The following is a 17,361-nucleotide window of genomic DNA, read 5'->3' as shown; positions in this document are numbered from 1 at the left end:
CCCCCCCCCCCACCCCCCCCCCGGCTTCCCGCGCAACGGCGCCGTCCGGCGCCGTTGCGCGGGAAGCGGGGGGGGGGGAGGGGGCGCGCGCAGCGCCTGTTGCTGGGGGGGGCGGTTTAGGGGGCGCGCCGCCGGAAGCGCTGGTGAGGCGGCCGCACGCGCCGCGTCCCGGTCCCGACGGGGCGGTGAAGCGGCTTCGCTCCGGCCATGCTGCGGGAGGCGAGGGTCGGGGAGGCCACGGGCGTCACGGCGCCGCTGCCGGGCGGTAGGTGCTGGGGAACGTGTGAGGACGCGAGGGAAGAGGGGAAAGGGTGGGATCTGCCGGTGCTGGGAGCCCCCGGGTCGCAGCCGCCTCGGTGTGTGAGGAGCTTGCCCGGTTATCCCCTAGAATCATAGAGGGGATTGGGTTGGAAAGGACCTCAAAGATCATCCAGTTCCACCTCTCTGGCCATGGGCAGGGACATCCCACCAGCCCAGGCTGCCCAAGGCCCCATCCAGACTGGCCTTGAACACCTCAGGGATGGGGCAGCCGCAGCTTCCCTGGGAAGCCTGTGCCAGCACCTCACCACTCTCCTTGTGAAGAAATTCTTCCTTATATCTAGTCTAATTGTTCACCTCTCCAGTTTATACCCTTTGCCGCTCGTCTTGTCGCTACAAGCCTTTGTAAACAGTCCCTCCTCAGCTTTCTTGCAGCCCCTTCAGGTACTGGAAAGTCGCTATAAGATCTCAGGGCCTTCTCTTCTTTAGGCTGAACAAGCCCAACTCTCTCAGCCTGGTCTCATATGGAAGGTGCTCCAGTCCCCTGATCATCTTTGTAGCCCTCCTTTGGGCCTGTTCCTACAGTTCCATGTCCTTCTTATGTTGAGGATTCCAGACACAGTACTCCAGATGAGGTCTCACAAGAGAGGAACAGAGGGGCAGAATTGTTTCCCCCAACCTACTGGCCACGCTTCTTTTGATGCAGCCCAGGACTGGTTTGGGTTGGATGGGACCTCAAAGTCCATCCAGTTACAACACCCTTGCCATGGGCAGGGACACATCCACCTGCCCAGGTTGCCCAAGGCCCTGTCCAGCCTGGCCTTGAACACGTCCAAGAATGGGGCATCTACAGCTTTCCTGGGCAGCCTTTTCCAGTGCTTTCCTATCCTCTAACACTGCCCTGTTCACATGTGGACCTGTTCCTGCACTCACTTCGAGTCGGCGTGTAACAGCTGGTGTGGTTTGGCTTTGCTGTGTAAGGGCAGAGATCACAGCAGTTCTAAGGACTCATAATATCGCTTAATACATACCTTCCTTTAATTTGGAAGCACCTTTCCATATTGGAAAACACAGGGAGTTGTTTGGAAGATAATGTCTGATGGGCACATGTCGCAGTTCCTGCTGACTTTGAACAGGCTGGTGTCTTCAGGGCAAACTGGGAGGTTTGACAGTCCATCGCCTTGTGTGATGCAGAGCTTCTGTGGGCTTTGAGGTTTAATTTAATAAAAGAAAAAACAAACCCCAAGAAAGTAAACTACAGAAGGTAAAGTTGCTTTTATGTTTTTGCTTATAGCATCAGTACTCTGTCAAGTGGAACCTGTGGGAAGATGGTTTGAAGCATTTATTAAGAGGAGAAACATAAATGTTTCTGCCTCTTTCCAGGAGCTAGAAGATGAGAAAGAACTTTCTGAAGAATCAGGGGATGAAGAATTGCAGCTTGAAGAATTCCCTATGTTAAAAACCCTTGATCCAAAGGACTGGAAGGTATTCATGCAGTACAGATTAGTTTTAATTAGTTTTGCTGGGAATCTCCTGAATGCTGTGCACCGCAGTGGTGCTATTCCCAGCTGCTAAAGACCCTCTTTCCTTCTCCCCTCCCATTTCCACCTCCGTTGGTTTATGTCCCTTAGCATTATGGCTGGGTTTGTATTTCCTGTGCAGAGCTGGTTGGTGAGAGCAAACTCATGCCCACATTGGGATAAGATCTTAAGTCGTGAGCTGTTGCTTTTCATTTTACTGCCTGTAAGCAGTAACAGTGTCTCTTCTCCCTGTTAGTGCCTCCCTTATTCTGGAATTGCATCAGCACTCTTAGCATTAAAAACAGCAGTTGTATTTTCCAGTAACTGTACTTTCTAGGATCCAGTGCTTTATTCCAATTTAGATTAAACTACTTGAGTTTCTGTAACAGTGTCGTACTGTATTGATATTTGGTTATTCAGGAATTGTGACCTTCATGACAATTGTTTCTGTAGCCTTTTTCTAACAGTTATTGAGAGAGGGAAGAATTCTGCCTCTTGCTTTTAAAGGATGGGGAGGAGAACTGTTATCTTGCATGGCTTTTTAGGTTGCATTTATCGGTGTTTATTGGGATTCATGTTTTCTTCCTCAGAATCAAGACCATTATGCGGTTCTTGGACTAGGACATATACGGTACAGAGCTACTCAGAAACAAATCAAAGCAGCTCGTAAGTAACTTTCCTGCATAAACGTACCATTTTTTCAGGTGCACACAACTGTTTTCCATGTGAAAATACATATGTGTCACAGACAAGCATTTTTCTGTTTCACAGACCTGAAAATGCCTGCTCCTTGGTTTGTGTTGTTTACTAGCCTTCTAAATTCACATCATAGCTCCAAAATCCACTTTACCAAGTTCATATCTCAGCTTTCTTGTCTGTGTTTTTGTAAACAGCCTTGAAACTATAACTGTGCATTTCTTCATTTCTGAGTCTGCAGCCAGGCTCAGTGAAAGGCAGAGAAATACAACTAGCCCTTCCCATTGTGGCTTCAGAAATTGTATTTTTTGGAAAGCAATGTGACCAAGAGTTGACTTTGCAAGGATGCAAGTATTTAGTGGAGGAAGGTTTAAAATTACTCTGAAGATTGTTCAATAGCCTTTACGAAATAAGCTGAAGGGTTTGCGAGTCAATCTTGCAAACAATTGCCTGTGTAACAGTACTGGTGTGAACAGAACCATTGTCCCCAGCGAAACCACAGGCATTCCCTAATGAAAATGTGTTAGCATTAGGAAATTAATAACTCGCACAGGATATTATATTGCCTTGGGTACATGTTGCTTAATGATTCCACCAAGGAGTGTGTGCTGATATATAGCACAGAGCAACACCTATTCTGGTGATGATTGGCTGTCTCACTAATCTTGTCGAACAAGAACTGGGGCATCTCTCTCTTAGGATTCTAACAGCACTCAATTATTATGTGGTGGTAAAGAGACTGAAGTCTTTCTCACCAGTATATCCTGTGCTTTCCCTGTGTTTAACAAGGATTCAGATTTGTTTATCGAAAGGCAGTTTGCTGTAACTACTCGCATGATAACTGCTCGCTGGTATTTTATAGTGAGCCAAGAAGGTGCATTTCTTGTATGCTAATGTGGCTAGAGCTTTTGGCAAAAGAGTTTACTTAAAATCTGGTTTATCTGTATGTGTTAGTTATATCTTAGGAGTTAAGGCCTAGGTAGAGAGAGAACATGACCACAGCATCTTGTGCGTCTGCTCAATGTTATCCATAGGTAAGTGCAGCACAGCTCATGGCTGCAGTTTCTGTGCTAAATTTCATCATGAACTATGGTCAGAATTTGAATAGATGAGCAGAACACAATTTTCATTTTATCTGAACTACTTTGCTTTTCATTAGAATGACAACTAAAATTAAGTTAACTGTTTTGCTTTATTTTTCAGTATGATTGCACAGGGAATGATACAGTCTTGCACAATTAAGAGCTTGAAACTGCATTATGCTTTTTTAATCTAACTGTACACTTACAGTTACTGAAGCACTTTGCTATGCATACTAATAGAATAAGTCCCAGAAAATCAGCACTTCTTCAGCTGGTAAAGTTAGAACACAGTTTCTGAGTTCTGGTTATTTTGTGTGCCAGCAAAGATTAAATAATTTTAATTTTGACAATAGTGTTAAATCAAAGAAAGTTCATTAACTCCTATTGGGTTTCTTTCAGATGGTTTGGGGGGGACAGTGCCTTTTATTTTTTTTAAGTATCTATTCAGAGAAATTTTGTGAGAAATAAATTGTTGATGATGAAGTGTTTCTAAATCTAATGCATCTATCTGCTAGATAAGTCCATGGTTTTGAAACATCATCCAGACAAGCGGAAAGCTGCAGGGGAACAGATAGGAGAAGGTGATAACGACTATTTTACATGCATAACTAAAGGTAAGCAAGTGAGTGCTTTTATGAGGTACTCTCTTAGTCTGCTTGATTATCTGAAATGTATTTGTAGTGCTATATTAGGCTTTTAAAGAATTGACAATTACTAATAAGCCTCAATAAATGTAACTTCCCTCTGGGTAGAAGAAACAACTGACAAATGTTTGTCTGCCATGCCCCTTAGTGACAGAATGTGAATGCCGGCAGCAGCTTATGCAATGATGAACCACCAGAGGTAGCCACAAATCTGGGATAAACCACTGTGCCATAAAGTAATTCCCCTTAGGCATCAACAGAAAGTGGAAAATCTGAGTTCTAATGCACTTACTCTGCCAAAAGAGCATCTGTTGATTTGATGTAGGATATCAGTTCCTTCAGCTGCCCTATGGGAGATACAGTGCCAGGGGAACTGAGTGTGTGAGAGCAGAACTGGGGCTCTGTATGGAAGGGACATCTCTTAAGTGGAAGAGGAACCAACAGATGTGCACAGAATTCTTTGCATCAGGAAAATGGTATGAGGTTTATTAAAGCTTCTAGCTTGCAATGTAGAGGACAATTGGAGTTATTTAGAGTATTGGCAGAGGGAAGTCCCTTCCCAGAGGGGAAGGGAAGACCAGCAGACAGCAGCTCATTGGTGGTCCCTTGCATTCCTTCCTCTCCACTCATAAGTGCAGTGAGATCAGTTTACAGAACTACCAATGCCTCCTCCAGCTTATCACCTTCTAGATCTGACCTTGAGGCAGTATTCTCTGTCCAGGGATGCAGAGAAGCCCATGAATGATACCAACACAAATTTGATTGCTTTGACTTTTCACTCTTATTGAAAAGTACTGAGTATTGTAGAAATGACAGACAAAGTAATTCTACACTTCCTTGAGAGAAAACAGAAATTTACTGAAGCCACAATGTGTGTGATTTCCAGGTTAAAAGATTGAGTAATGTGACGCTTCCCAGCTGCAGGACTGCAAGAACAAGAAAACCAGAGACATGTTTTTGCTAGTAACTATGTGGCATACTGCACTCTTTCAAAATCTCAGTACAGCTTCATCATGAGCTGCAAAATTCTAATGAATGGCTCCTGTTCTTGACAGTTCTGACATCATATTAACTCAAGGACTGCTCTTACTCTATTCCTGTCTTAGGAAAAAGACAGGAAAAAAACAGTAGACTTTTTTTTTTCAATTTATCTGCAGAGATCTGGTGTAGGATAGAAGCCTGAAGATGTTTTGTCCCAAATCCCCATGCCTGAACTGAATTTAGGAATTTCCTTAATTAGGAAATTATTTTATATATAAGCTGGTTTGTTACATTGTAATGGTTAAATGTGATGGTTTTCATAAACATTTTCCTCCTACTTAGTTTAACTGGTATTGTCAGCAGTGCTGTTTGGTTCACTAAAATAATTTACTATATCAGAATGACAGAGCCAATGCAGATCTGAGAGCATCATTTTAAACATTTAGAACCTTTTCTGTAATGTTCTCACCTTGTGGGGAAGACTCACTTTAGTCTCATGTTTCGTGTATGGCACCTTTTTTTTCAGCTTATGAAATATTATCTGATCCTGTGAAACGACGAGCATTTAACAGCATAGATCCAACTTTTGATAACTCTGTACCTTCCAAAAGTGAAGCAAAAGAAAACTTCTTTGAAGTTTTTTCACCAGTTTTTGAAAGAAATGCCAGGTAAGCTGTGCCAGACTGACTGCTGTTGCTGAAGCATCAGCGTTTGCTTGGAAGGAATGTTTGCAAACTTTTCTGGCACTGTGTTTATTCCAGGTGTGATTTTAAGGGATGCTGGGAGATGCATTCATTTACTAGAAAAATAATGCAAGTAAAACAGTGCATTCTCTATTATTTCATTTTAAACTAATTTGGACTGTCACGCTGGTGGCATTGAGTTTGACCCAGAGATTTTAAAAAAGAAGTCTGTTCTCAACTCCATTACTTACTGTCCTTGTTGTACAACACATATTTCATCTTAAAATGATTTGCTCTGCCAAGTGTGTGTATGCCACCGACTGAAAATTATGGTTTTATTACTGTCTTATTAGGGTAAGACATTAAAAGAAGGCAATAGTTCAGTTTAGCTGGTTAAGAGAGAGGATAAATGTCAACATGTGGTGGTTCTCTCTTAAGATTTGAGACTTTTTTTTCTGCATATGATTCATGCTTGCCAACTAACTTTGTATTAAGGCTGGCACAGTAGAAGTCTGTTTTACCTGTATCGAAAAAAAAAATGTTTTTCATTGTGTGAGGCACTTCATAGCACGTTCCAAACGATTGATTATTTAAAGTACTTTCATTGAATCTTCTATTGAGTATTCCAGAGAATCAGACCTGGATCTGTGGTTGTCAGATGGGTGGTTCCCATCTCTGCTTGGAAATGGATACTGTGTCATGAGTAACAAATTCTAGAGCCCATGGAAGATTCCCTCTTTGTAGGGAAAAAAATGGAACAGAGGCAGAGCATGTACTTGCCCTTGTACTCCACAAGAATATGTGGGAAACTTTCTGTAGGCTACCACAGAGCTGAGTTATTCACAGAGTACCTTTTGTCCGCTTTCTTTAAGCTTCTTTACCAGGAGAACGTACATGGAGAACTGAATACAAAGGTACCTTATGCTCCATAAGGTCTCCTTGTAGGCACACCAAACTCAGGCAGGGAGGAGTTTGCTTTTCTGTGGGAGCTCTCCAGAAAAGGCCCAATCTGAAAGAAGTGTAGAAGGAACTTTCCTGTTCTCTTCCTCTTTCCTGGTGCTCCTCTGTGTTGGTGGGAGGAAGCCTCTGATTTTATATTTTGATTCTGTATTTAACACACGCCATGTTATGAAGTAAAGAGTATTTGTATTATTTTTTTAATGTTTCCATTTATTTTCAGGTGGTCAAATAAGAAAAATGTTCCTAAACTCGGGGACATGAGCTCATCATTTGAAGACGTCGATGCATTTTATTCATTTTGGTAAGTTAGCTGATAGCTCAGTCTCTATTCACCGTATTCAAGACGTGTGATACAAGGGGCTTGCAGAGCCTTTTGTGCGTAGGTCGTTGGCTGTGGTGTGTTCTGACCTAGCAATGTGATGGAATTACCCCACAGCTGTCTGGTGCCTTCCCCAAATTGAGCTGCCTTTCTCCTAGCTAGTACATCCATGTTGTACATTCGCAGTTAGAGCAGGAGCTTCTGACCATGTTTGCTGTGAACCGAGCTGACCCACAGACCAGGAGTGGGGTTCATCTCGCCTAACTTATGTTTGTAGCTGAAGGTGTCTGCTAGTTATTTAAGCTCCCCTAGCTGAGGGAGGTCTGTCCAGTCCAGTAAAGTCAGTAAAGTTTGTGGCTTGACTCATCTGCTAAATACAGATGCTTATATAAAGATGGAATTATTTTCTCTCTGAATTCTACAGACTGCACTGTATCTCCACTGGCTGTAGTGGGAGCTTAGAGAACTGCACTGTAGATATCTAGAGCTGGTGAGACTTATCCCATCCCAAAATATGCTCTGTCATACAGCACAGATGGATGTACGTCATTCCTTTCAACAGAATCTTACATTTTGACCTAACACAGTGGAATCATTGTAGGTGCAGTATAGTTGTAAATTATGTATTATAAATCATAAATAACAGTATAATTGCCTGCAAAAATCTAATAGCAAAAAAAGTAGATTACTTGTAATAGTTCTGCTGCTTGGGAGGGTGTTACTTGTTCTTGTTTGGGTTTTTTTATTATTCAATCTTGTTAATTTTATTTGTTACTATTTATTTACTTTAGGTATAATTTTGATTCCTGGAGAGAGTTTTCCTATTTAGATGAAGAGGAAAAAGAAAAAGCAGAATGGTATGTAAGTAAAATTAAATTTGGCAGGAGACTAAGATACTGATACGTCAAGATTTTCCAACTTTCTAGTACAGTGTAAGTCATAGGAAGAAAGGTAGCCCAACTAAGACTGAGTTCAACTCCCCTAGTTTAGTAGTCCAGTTCAAGTCCATGACTGACTGACTGTGGGTTTCTCCTTGTCGTAGTTATGTAATTTAAATAGTTATCGCATCACAGAGTTGTCTCTGAGGTGCTGTGAAATGTGTGTCCATTTTAAGTTCAGACTGAAGTTCCAGCAAGTGCCAAACACAGGTTGAACCTGGAGTCAGAATGGAGTGGAGGAGTAAGCAGGTATTGTCTCTCACTCCAGCTCTTCATTAAACTGTGCTGAGGCAAGCGATACTTTCTAGAATTTAGAGGCATTAGTTCTGATGGCCTAATGTTAATAAAAATTGTGTATTTGTTGATGTAGTGATAATTGCTGAATTATTCAGACCATGTTGCCATTGGAAAACACATTCTATTTTTATTCTTCCTACAGTTATAAACACAGACTGTTCAAGTTAGAGCTTTAGTCTAACGCACATTTCACAGGACACAACCTTTCACTTAGTCATCCTTGTATTATAACCATCACTTGCATTGTCTGAACCTCTTCTTCCAAGTTTAAATAGAAATCACTTTGTAGTTAGATTCAGTGGTTGGCTTGCTTTGTGGCTAAAAACTGTGCCGTATTTACGCTGTAGCAAGGCATTCGTTCCTTCTCTCTTCTGCCTTTCCTGCTGCTAAATTTTTTTTTGAGCCCTTCTGTGTTCTCTCCTGTGAAAGTTTTGTGAAAGCACTGTAATCAAATCCATCCCACTTCTATTTTTGATAAATGATATTCTCTAGGCTTCTCATTGGAGGAAGGCTCTTGAATTATTTGCGTAGCTCTTTTTTGTGCTTATTCCTGTCATTAGTGTCATTTTATAAAAACGCCTAAGCAAATGCTACCTGCTATGCGGTATTTGAGAGAGAACTGTGTCTCAGCTTCTGTTCAGATGGTCATGATTCTGGTTATCCCTCTTGCCAAAAGTGATGTTGTACTGGTTTTAAACCTTCAGTCTGCTCAAAGTAGTTTTATACTGTGTTACGGGGATAACCCGTAATATCAATATAATCAAATGCTATTGATTATATTGCTGCCCTTTAATTAAACTGTATACCATCGTTTCATAGGATCATGGAATGGTCTGAGTCAGAAGGGACCTTAAAGATCATCCAGTTCCAATCCCCTGCCATGGGCAGGGACACCTTCCACTGGATTCTTCCTAATATTTAACCTAAATCTCCCCTCTTATATCTTACAACTGTTATGTGTCATCCTATCCCTGCACTCCTAATAAAGAGCCCCTCCCCAGCTTTCCTCTAGGCGCCATTTCAGTTGTTTTGCTTGGGTTTAATGTTAGGTTGACAAGTAGATTGCGTTTTGAAAAAAAATCCATGAGCTCATTCCGTGCAATGACAGGTAAACAGCTTGTTTTGTTGGATGTTTTGAGGTTTTAGGTAATTGTGTAAACGCTTAGCATTTTTGACACAAGCTTGGGACAATACTTCATTTTTTGAAGTCTATGTTTGAAGTATTCAGAGAAGAGCACCTGCGTGGGGAAATTTCTTTTAAAGTTTGTTGTTGAATTTCTAACAGACTGGCACTGTGGGGTATTAGCAGTGAACTAACTATGCTTTCCCTTTTTAGTCGAGATGAAAGAAGGTGGATTGAAAAGCAGAACAGAGCTGCCAGAGCATTGAGGAAAAAAGAAGAAATGAACAGAATTAGGACACTCGTCGGTGAGCATACAGACCGCTGGGTTTTTAAAGAGAGATTTGTTAACGAACAGTGGAAATCTCCTGTTTTTCTTTTGTGCATAATGCATGCTTTCTTCTGCCAGATAATGCATACAGCTGTGATCCCAGGATAAAGAAATTTAAGGAGGAAGAAAAGGCAAAGAAAGAAGCTGAGAAGAAAGCAAAGGTAGAAGCAAGAAGAAAAGAACAGGAGGCAAAAGAAAAAGTAAGTTAACTACTTTGTTTGCATTGAAAAATTCTTTCACACCTGATCCACTACTTCAGATTCTAGATGTGTCAGAAAGCTACTGTGAGAATTATATTGGGGTTTAAAGATGTGTTGTCTGTGGTCCCTGTGCAACAGGCAGTGCACGACTGACAGCCTTTTGAGAATGAGATGAAAACAAGGGGCACAGATCAGAAACAAAATTCTTTCTAAACCTGAGTTTTGTTGTTGCATATACTTCCTCTGGTTTAGAGGCAGTCACTAAGTTTTGTGGCCTGCTTTCTTTTTTCATAAAATGGATACAGCTGCTTGCCGTGTGCGTATGGTCTGTGAATGGCTGATTGGTATGAAACACTGTGGGGTAACAGCATATTTGATTAATATTAACAGTTTGGAGAAGATAGCTCTGAAAACAGTAGCAGGAATCAAAGGAAACTGTAAGGTGCTAAAAGGTGACTTAAAAGACAACACTGGAGCATCGCAAGACTTTGTTAATGGTGATGCAGGGGAAATGTTGTAGCACTGCATTTTGCAAGCTGATGCTCTTAGGGCAAGAATAGGAAATTTCATACAGTTTTATATCATAATTGTAAAGGAATCAGGATTTATAAACTAGAGGCCCTTGTAATGAGTATTCGAATTAATGCCAAGTGGTATATCTTTCATCACCTCCCTCAAGATTCATGGAAAAGCAAACACTAAAACATTGATGTATTCAAGTTAAAAACAACAAACCCCCCCACCAAAACCAGAATTAGGATATCTTAATACTGAAAGACCCTGTGACTGTGTAACTTTGTTGAGTTTCTTTGTTTGTTTTTTTTTGCTTCTGATCGCAGCAAAGACAAGCAGAAATAGAAGCAGCACGGTTAGCAAAAGAAAAGGAAGAAGAAGAAGTTAGGCAACAAGCCTTAGTAGCAAAAAAGGAAAAAGAGATACAGAAAAAAGCAATCAAGAAAGAAAGGCAAAAACTGAGAACGACATGCAAGGTATTTAAATATTATTATAGTGAAATACAAGTTACATCAGTGAATTTACCATGTTTGCTTAGATCAGAACCTATCACGTGCTTGCTTGTGCTTATGGCTGGAGATGGGTATGGAAAGTGGGACTCCTGAAAAGCAAAATACTAAAACACATACTTTAAATGTGGTTTTGACTTACAAGTAAAGCTGACCAAATAGGTCTGAACACAGCAGTGGCTGAAGAATGCTGTGTGTTAAGCCTTTGTCTGAAGGAACAGGACAATAAAGTTCAAGAACTTTGTAGAACATGTATTTCTGCTTCCAGAACTGGAATTACTTTTCTGATAATGAGGCAGATTGTGTTAAAATGATGGAGGAGGTGGAAAAGCTTTGTGATCGTCTTGAGCTAGCAAGGTAAGTTTTTCTGCTGCTGATGTATGCTCGTTTTGATACCCATCTTTCTCCTAGCTATCTGTTGTAACTTAATAATTTATTTTTAGTCTGCAATGCTTGAATGAAGCACTTACATCCACAACAAGGGAAGGAGGAAAGGCGGCTGTAGTAAAACAGGTAATTATGCTGAGTGTCAAATCAAAATAACAGAATAATCTGATTTGTGAAATCTATGTGACTGAATCGAAGTATGGTACGACATAGTTGCTGTGGAATCCTGCCTGTTAAACACAAAGACCTGAGTCCCCATGCAGACCTGATCTCTGCTCTGTTTTACATAGTGCAGTTCATGGCTGGTGACATAACCAGGGCCAGCTGAGAAGAAGAAAACCAGCATTTTTACTTAGTAAAGGACACAAAACCTTTGTACGGTATACAGAAACAGGAGAGGAATTTAGCTTTGCCCAGCAATGGGTAGCAATTACCTAGAGAGGGAGGAGGGCAATCTTGCCCCATTCTGTTATGCAAGAAAAATCCTAGTCTAGTATCCATGACCTGGGGCTGGATCCACAAAAGGACTTGGGTGCTGCAGGCTGTAGGCACCAGAGGAGCCAGTGAGTTGCTTACCAAAGTATGGGGAAAGCAAGACACTTGCAGTAAGATTTACAGTACCCAGCAAGCATCTACGTAAATTTGCCAGCAGGGAAAAGCCATTTTGACTAACAAGGCTGAACCTGTGTCCTGCAGAATGAAGTGCTTTCTTTCATCCACTTTGAATTCACAGCTGTGAACTGCCTTTCCTGGTGGGGAAGAAGCCTCTGTCCCCATCCCAGGGTCAGGTTTACTCAAATCATTCTTGTTCTACAGGGGACTGAATCCAGTCTCCAGGAGAGACAAACACAGGACAGTCACTTTTCAGTCTCTGCTAAAACTGCTCCACTCATTTATAAAAATTATCTACCAGATAACTCCTTTTGTTTTGAGATTGACAGCAAGAAAATTATTTTGAGTATCCTGCCAACAGACATCAGTGCAGAGCTATTTTAATATTGCCAAGACTGGACTGGGCATACTCGGAAGCAAATACATTAAAGATATGTCACAGCACAGCCTCAAAATGTGATTACAGTTCACAAAGAGCTGTGATGGATAAGTTCTGCTAAACTGCTTTTCAACAAACTAAGCAATTAGTAGCTAAAATCTGGGTTGTTGCAGTTAACGCTAACTTAGTACAACTGTAATAACTGAAATTCTAGCATAACCAGGCTTAGGTAGCAGTTAGGTTGGAAGATCTGGGAATCGGTGTATTCAACATGGATGTCTAACTGCCCTCAGTAGTCACTTTAGGTTCTTAGTACTTTTGTGGATCTGTCCCTATGAGTCAGCCTGGACATTCACACTAGATTCACAAGTTTTGGTGTAATGCTGGGAGTGTTCATTTAATATGCTAGAGAACTTGTAATGGATTCCTGCTGTAGCTTCTAATTTGGAATGGCCAAATTTACACAAGGAATGGAGTGAAATAATACTGAAGCAGATAAGCTCCTCCGTTTCCTTATGTATATTGTACAAAACAGAAATTAAGCAGAATTTAAGGCTCAAAGCGATTCCAGAAAGAGGGATTTTTGTCACTGTAAAATGTAAAAATAAATTAATGCTTCTTTACAATCCTTCAGATAGAAGAAATAAATGAACAAATAAGGCGAGAGAAAGAAGAGGCAGAAGCTCGTATGCGCCAAGCAACAAAGAGTTCAGAAAAGGCAACCACTGGTGGTGGAGGGGGAAGCAAAAATTGGCCAGAAGATGATTTACAGTTGTTAATTAAAGCTGTGAACCTCTTCCCAGCAGGGACTAACTCAAGGTACTTGTCAGGTTTGGTGTTAAAAGCGCCACTAACAATTTTTAATTTATTAACAAGCATTTATTTTTAGTCTATCTTAAGTATGATGCCAGTGTAAGGACTCCCTAAACTTCCTCCTTTTCCTTGACTGTTGGGCAATCTATCATTTGTCATCTCTTAATACGATGCTTTCCATGTCACTGGAGTCAGCTCTGGCCTGTATCTTGTTTCCCTCCAAACCTGGGCCTCAAGATTGTGCCAAGGTGCATGTCACACAGGGCTTTCTACGAGATAGGCTCCAGTCATTAAAGCAGAGAACCAAGCCAGACTGGTGACCGTGATGCATCTAGGTAGGAATAAAAGTGTGCAAGGTCCTTGCAGTAGCTCCAGAATGAATGAGAGGCTGGCTTCTCCTCTACATTATAGGAGGAAAAAATCCAGAGATAAGAATAAAATGCCTCAACTCTCTTTATGGGAGAGCAAGGGGAAAAGGGAAAGGCTAGGAATCAAAGCAGCACTAGCCATCAGCTTGCTAAAAAGCATCAAGAAAAGGACCGTGCTTTAAATCCTGTTTTTTTACCAGGAGTGAAATGCTTTCTTCCACTTAGGATTCACAGATTTGAAGCCTCCATTACAGGATTTAGATACACACTTTAAAAAAAAGCAGCTGTCATATTCTGTATGGATATGATGCCAGTCCCTGTTTCTGCACTGCAGCTTAGCAGTCACTGAGAACACAGGCCTAGATATGATCCTCCTTTCTGACCAGGTGCAAATATTCCCTTCCATTTTCTCAGAATGCACTAGGAATAATTTTGGGGCTAGGGCCCTTTATCAGATGTTTAGGTCGTCTTCTCGGGGGCAGTGGAAATGGGGTTAGTCACTTCTCAGCCCTTTCAGTGCAGCCTGCAGTATTTAATGTAAACAGGTGTTTAGGGAATTCAGGAAAGGAACAGCTGAGCAGTTTTGAGGATTTGAGATCTGCACTTACCTATATTCGACCCCATCCTCCTCCTGTATTGGAAGCCCAGAAGTTCACCTAAGCTTACTGAATTCTTAAGGGAACTGTCTGCATTTGATGACTGAAAGCTTTGCAGAATATTTACCATAGGAATTCATATGTATTTAAGCATGATTAAACTTAATTCAGAATTGATATAAATGCATGCAGTAGCTTGTATGAAGATAAGCTATTATGTAATATGCTGGTTTACCCTTTTCTACTCTTGCTTTAGGTGGGAGGTTATTGCCAATTACATGAACTTGCACTCTACTGCTGGAATAAAACGAACAGCAAAAGACGTCATCAATAAAGCGAAGAGCCTCCAGAAGCTTGGTATGTATATTACCTTATTTTTGTTCTGCGTACTTCTGTACAGTTTGATTTTCTTTGAATGGAATTGCGTTTGTATTATGAGAAAATCCTCTGTATATACCCAAAAGAAGTGTAATTCAAAAGGAGGTTTTAGAGGAGCGATTGTGTGATTCAGTATCTTCAGCCTCACAGCTATTGTGCAAGTCACCTCGTGAGTGACACTCAGGAATTCTCCTAACCTAGCTTGCTGCACAACTGCTCAGGGCACAGGCAGCGCCTCGGCCCCTCTGCACTCGGAGAGACAATTGGGCCTCTGAGAAAGCTCTCTACAAAGGAAGGAATCAAGAATAAATGCAATTGCTGAAGCTGTAGAGATGCTTTAAAGTGAGTAGGTTTCGGCACTGGAGTAAGACCCTTAAATTAACATGGCTCATCTCCTCTTGTGGTAAGTGGAGCCTAAAGTTCTCAAGGGCAATGAAAACATTCCACTACAGAAGAGAGAAACAAAGTTTTTCCATTCCAAACCACGTGCCTGCACAAGGAGGATCCACCTTCCTAGTGCTCCTGCCCTTCCAACATGCTGGTACTCAGGGGAATTAATATCTGAGGTTTTGCCACAGCCCTTACTTAAGAGAATAATCCATTTTGATTTCACTGAAGTTGCAGATTCAGGCTTAAGCTTATATGGAGAGAGATTCATCTGAGCAGTACGAGGCAGGGTAGGGGCTAGAGAGGCTGATGTTTTGAGCAAAGTTTATTGGACCCTGAAAGATTTTTTGTCCGTCTACCAACCTCTTCACCATCATTTTAAAGGAAGTAGGAATTTGGGTTTTTTATTATGTGATAATTAGTTTACAATAATCTGCTATACAATATTTTAATTTTGTTGCAGTAAGTATTCTGTTCCATGTCTGTTGCTTGTAGACCCTCATCAAAAAGATGACATAAACAAGAAAGCATTTGATAAATTTAAAAAAGAACATGGTGTGGTGCCTCAGATGGACAGCGCTGCCCCCTCCGAACGATTTGAAGGTAAAGGTGAAAAGGGGAGCTCTTCTGGCAGAGTTGTCTCCCCTGTGCATCTTAGGAAGAAAGTAATCCAGAACTTACTTAAGACTTGCTTACAAACAAACTTACAGGCTCTGTTACTGGGTTTGATGGTTTCTGGTACGCACAGTACAAACTGCAGTTAACTAAATAGGGACAGTTTGAAATGCTTCCTGGCAAGGCAACACGCTAAGTCCAATGCTGAGCTTGTCTGCTCCTCAGAGGGTGTTGTGTTTTCAGGTAAAAGTAGGCCTTGGGCTACAGGATCGTCCTAGAGCTAAGCTGTGGTCTCCTGTTAAACCCTAAACAACCCCCCATCAAATCTTCCAGAAAGAAGTGTTTCCTTTCTGAAACACAAAAGGAAAAGCTACATTTCTGCCCTAAAGCTGTGGCTCCACAGGGCAGCTGCAGGGGTCTTACACCCAGCCAACAACAAAATACATTAACCTTCTTTGTTCCTCCTTTAAATACAGAATCATTGAATAACCAGGTTGGAAGAGACCCACCAGATCATCGAGTCCAACCATTCCTATCAAACAGTAAACCATGTCCCTCAGCACCTCATCCACCTGTCCCTTAAACACCTCCAGGGAAGGTGACTCAAACCACCTCCCTGGGCAGCCTGTTCCGGTGCCCAATTTTCTGTGAAAATTTTTTTCCTAATGTCTAGCCTAAATCTCCCCTGGCGGAGCTTGAGGCCGTTTCCTCTTGTCCTGTCCCCTGTCACCTGGGAGAAGAGCCCAGCTAATATAAATATAAATATCCCAAGGACCATTTGTCCACTCAGTTTCAGGGTGGGGTGTGCTTTTTCTTTATAGTTTTCTAGCACAGGATAGCCCTTAGGTCAGACTAGTTGTATCACAAAAGCACAAAGATTTTTAAATCAACTATATTTTGCAATATTTTCTTAGGCTTATCTCAGTCTCATTACTGTCATTTTGTGCTTAAAAAAACAGGATCATCTTTAGATTCATCCCCTTGGACTACAGAAGAACAAAAGCTTTTAGAACAAGCATTGAAGACTTATCCAGTAAATACTCCTGAAAGATGGGAGAAAATAGCAGAAGCTGTCCCAGGACGGTCAAAAAAAGACTGCATGAAGCGATACAAGGTAGGGTACCTCACCACTTCCTAGGGTTGTAATTAGCCCAGGTCTCGTCAGAATTCTTTGCTTTTAATGTTGTCCCTACCAGGACAGTACAACTGGGGGGTTTTTTTTGTTTTTTTTCTTCCTTTGGTAACTCAGTCCCAGAAGAGCAGTAAGGGCTAAGCTTTCCTCAGGGAAAGTAGTGGCTCTGGAAGCTGGGAAGAGAAGTCTAGCTTGTGAAATAAGCCTTACGGTTTGACAGCAAGCTCTAGTGGAGGGCAAAGTCTACCCCTAGCCTCTTGCATGTGAAGTTCCTGTTTGAGGGGAAGTTGATGAGCATTGACCTGTCGTTATTTGTTTCCAAGAGATAAATTGTTTTAAGGTGTTAAACTATGTAGAACTCCTCATTACATTGAGAGCTAGAGTGTTTTAGGCTGAATATATGTAGCATTCAAAACCACAGCATTGTTGACAAGTTCCACGCTTAGATAAGAATCTTCTTTTTTTTTTTTTTCCCCCAACTCTCCAGGAACTCGTTGAAATGGTCAAGGCAAAGAAAGCTGCTCAAGAACAAGTCATGAATGCTACTAAAGTCAAGAAATGACTCCTACTGACAATCTTCGTTTTATAATAAAAATGCAAATACTGTACATGTTTTCCTTCCTTAATTATACAAATACACAAG

The 17,361-nt window shown here is 41.4% G+C and overlaps 1 protein-coding gene across 2 annotated transcripts; it reads left to right on the top strand.

The window, feature by feature from the left end:
* Nucleotides 1–157: 157 nt before the first annotated feature.
* On the top strand, nt 158–17,340 carry DNAJC2 (DnaJ heat shock protein family (Hsp40) member C2). 2 transcript variants are annotated; one of them, XM_069880290.1, is made up of 17 exons: nt 158–265; nt 1,553–1,743; nt 2,369–2,444; nt 4,072–4,170; nt 5,708–5,849; nt 7,045–7,125; nt 7,935–8,000; nt 9,715–9,806; nt 9,908–10,029; nt 10,869–11,018; nt 11,320–11,408; nt 11,495–11,564; nt 13,064–13,248; nt 14,463–14,563; nt 15,467–15,574; nt 16,546–16,700; nt 17,206–17,340. In XM_069880290.1, exons 1-17 carry the CDS (start codon nt 208–210, stop codon nt 17,278–17,280), a joined length of 1,860 nt encoding a protein of 619 aa, XP_069736391.1. In that variant the 5' UTR covers nt 158–207; the 3' UTR covers nt 17,281–17,340. The 2 variants fall into 2 exon arrangements, with proteins under 2 accessions (XP_069736391.1, XP_069736476.1); XM_069880375.1 differs by having other exon boundaries at nt 185–265; nt 1,642–1,743.
* The last annotated feature ends 21 nt before the right edge of the window (nt 17,341–17,361 follow it).

The sequence above is a fragment of the Phaenicophaeus curvirostris genome, chromosome 1 (genome assembly GCF_032191515.1).
Source record: "Phaenicophaeus curvirostris isolate KB17595 chromosome 1, BPBGC_Pcur_1.0, whole genome shotgun sequence".
In the NCBI taxonomy this organism is placed as follows: domain Eukaryota; kingdom Metazoa; phylum Chordata; class Aves; order Cuculiformes; family Cuculidae; genus Phaenicophaeus; species Phaenicophaeus curvirostris.
This window is presented reverse-complemented; position numbering and strand designations above follow the sequence as displayed.

Bases quoted from the DNA above. Each gene is read 5' to 3' on its own strand.
- DNAJC2 (XM_069880290.1), top strand. From the start codon at position 208: ATGCTGCGGGAGGCGAGGGTCGGGGAGGCCACGGGCGTCACGGCGCCG. The intron at 14,564-15,466 runs GTATGTATATTA...TGTTGCTTGTAG, and splicing joins GAAGAGCCTCCAGAAGCTTG to ACCCTCATCAAAAAGATGAC. The intron at 16,701-17,205 runs GTAGGGTACCTC...CCAACTCTCCAG, and splicing joins ACTGCATGAAGCGATACAAG to GAACTCGTTGAAATGGTCAA.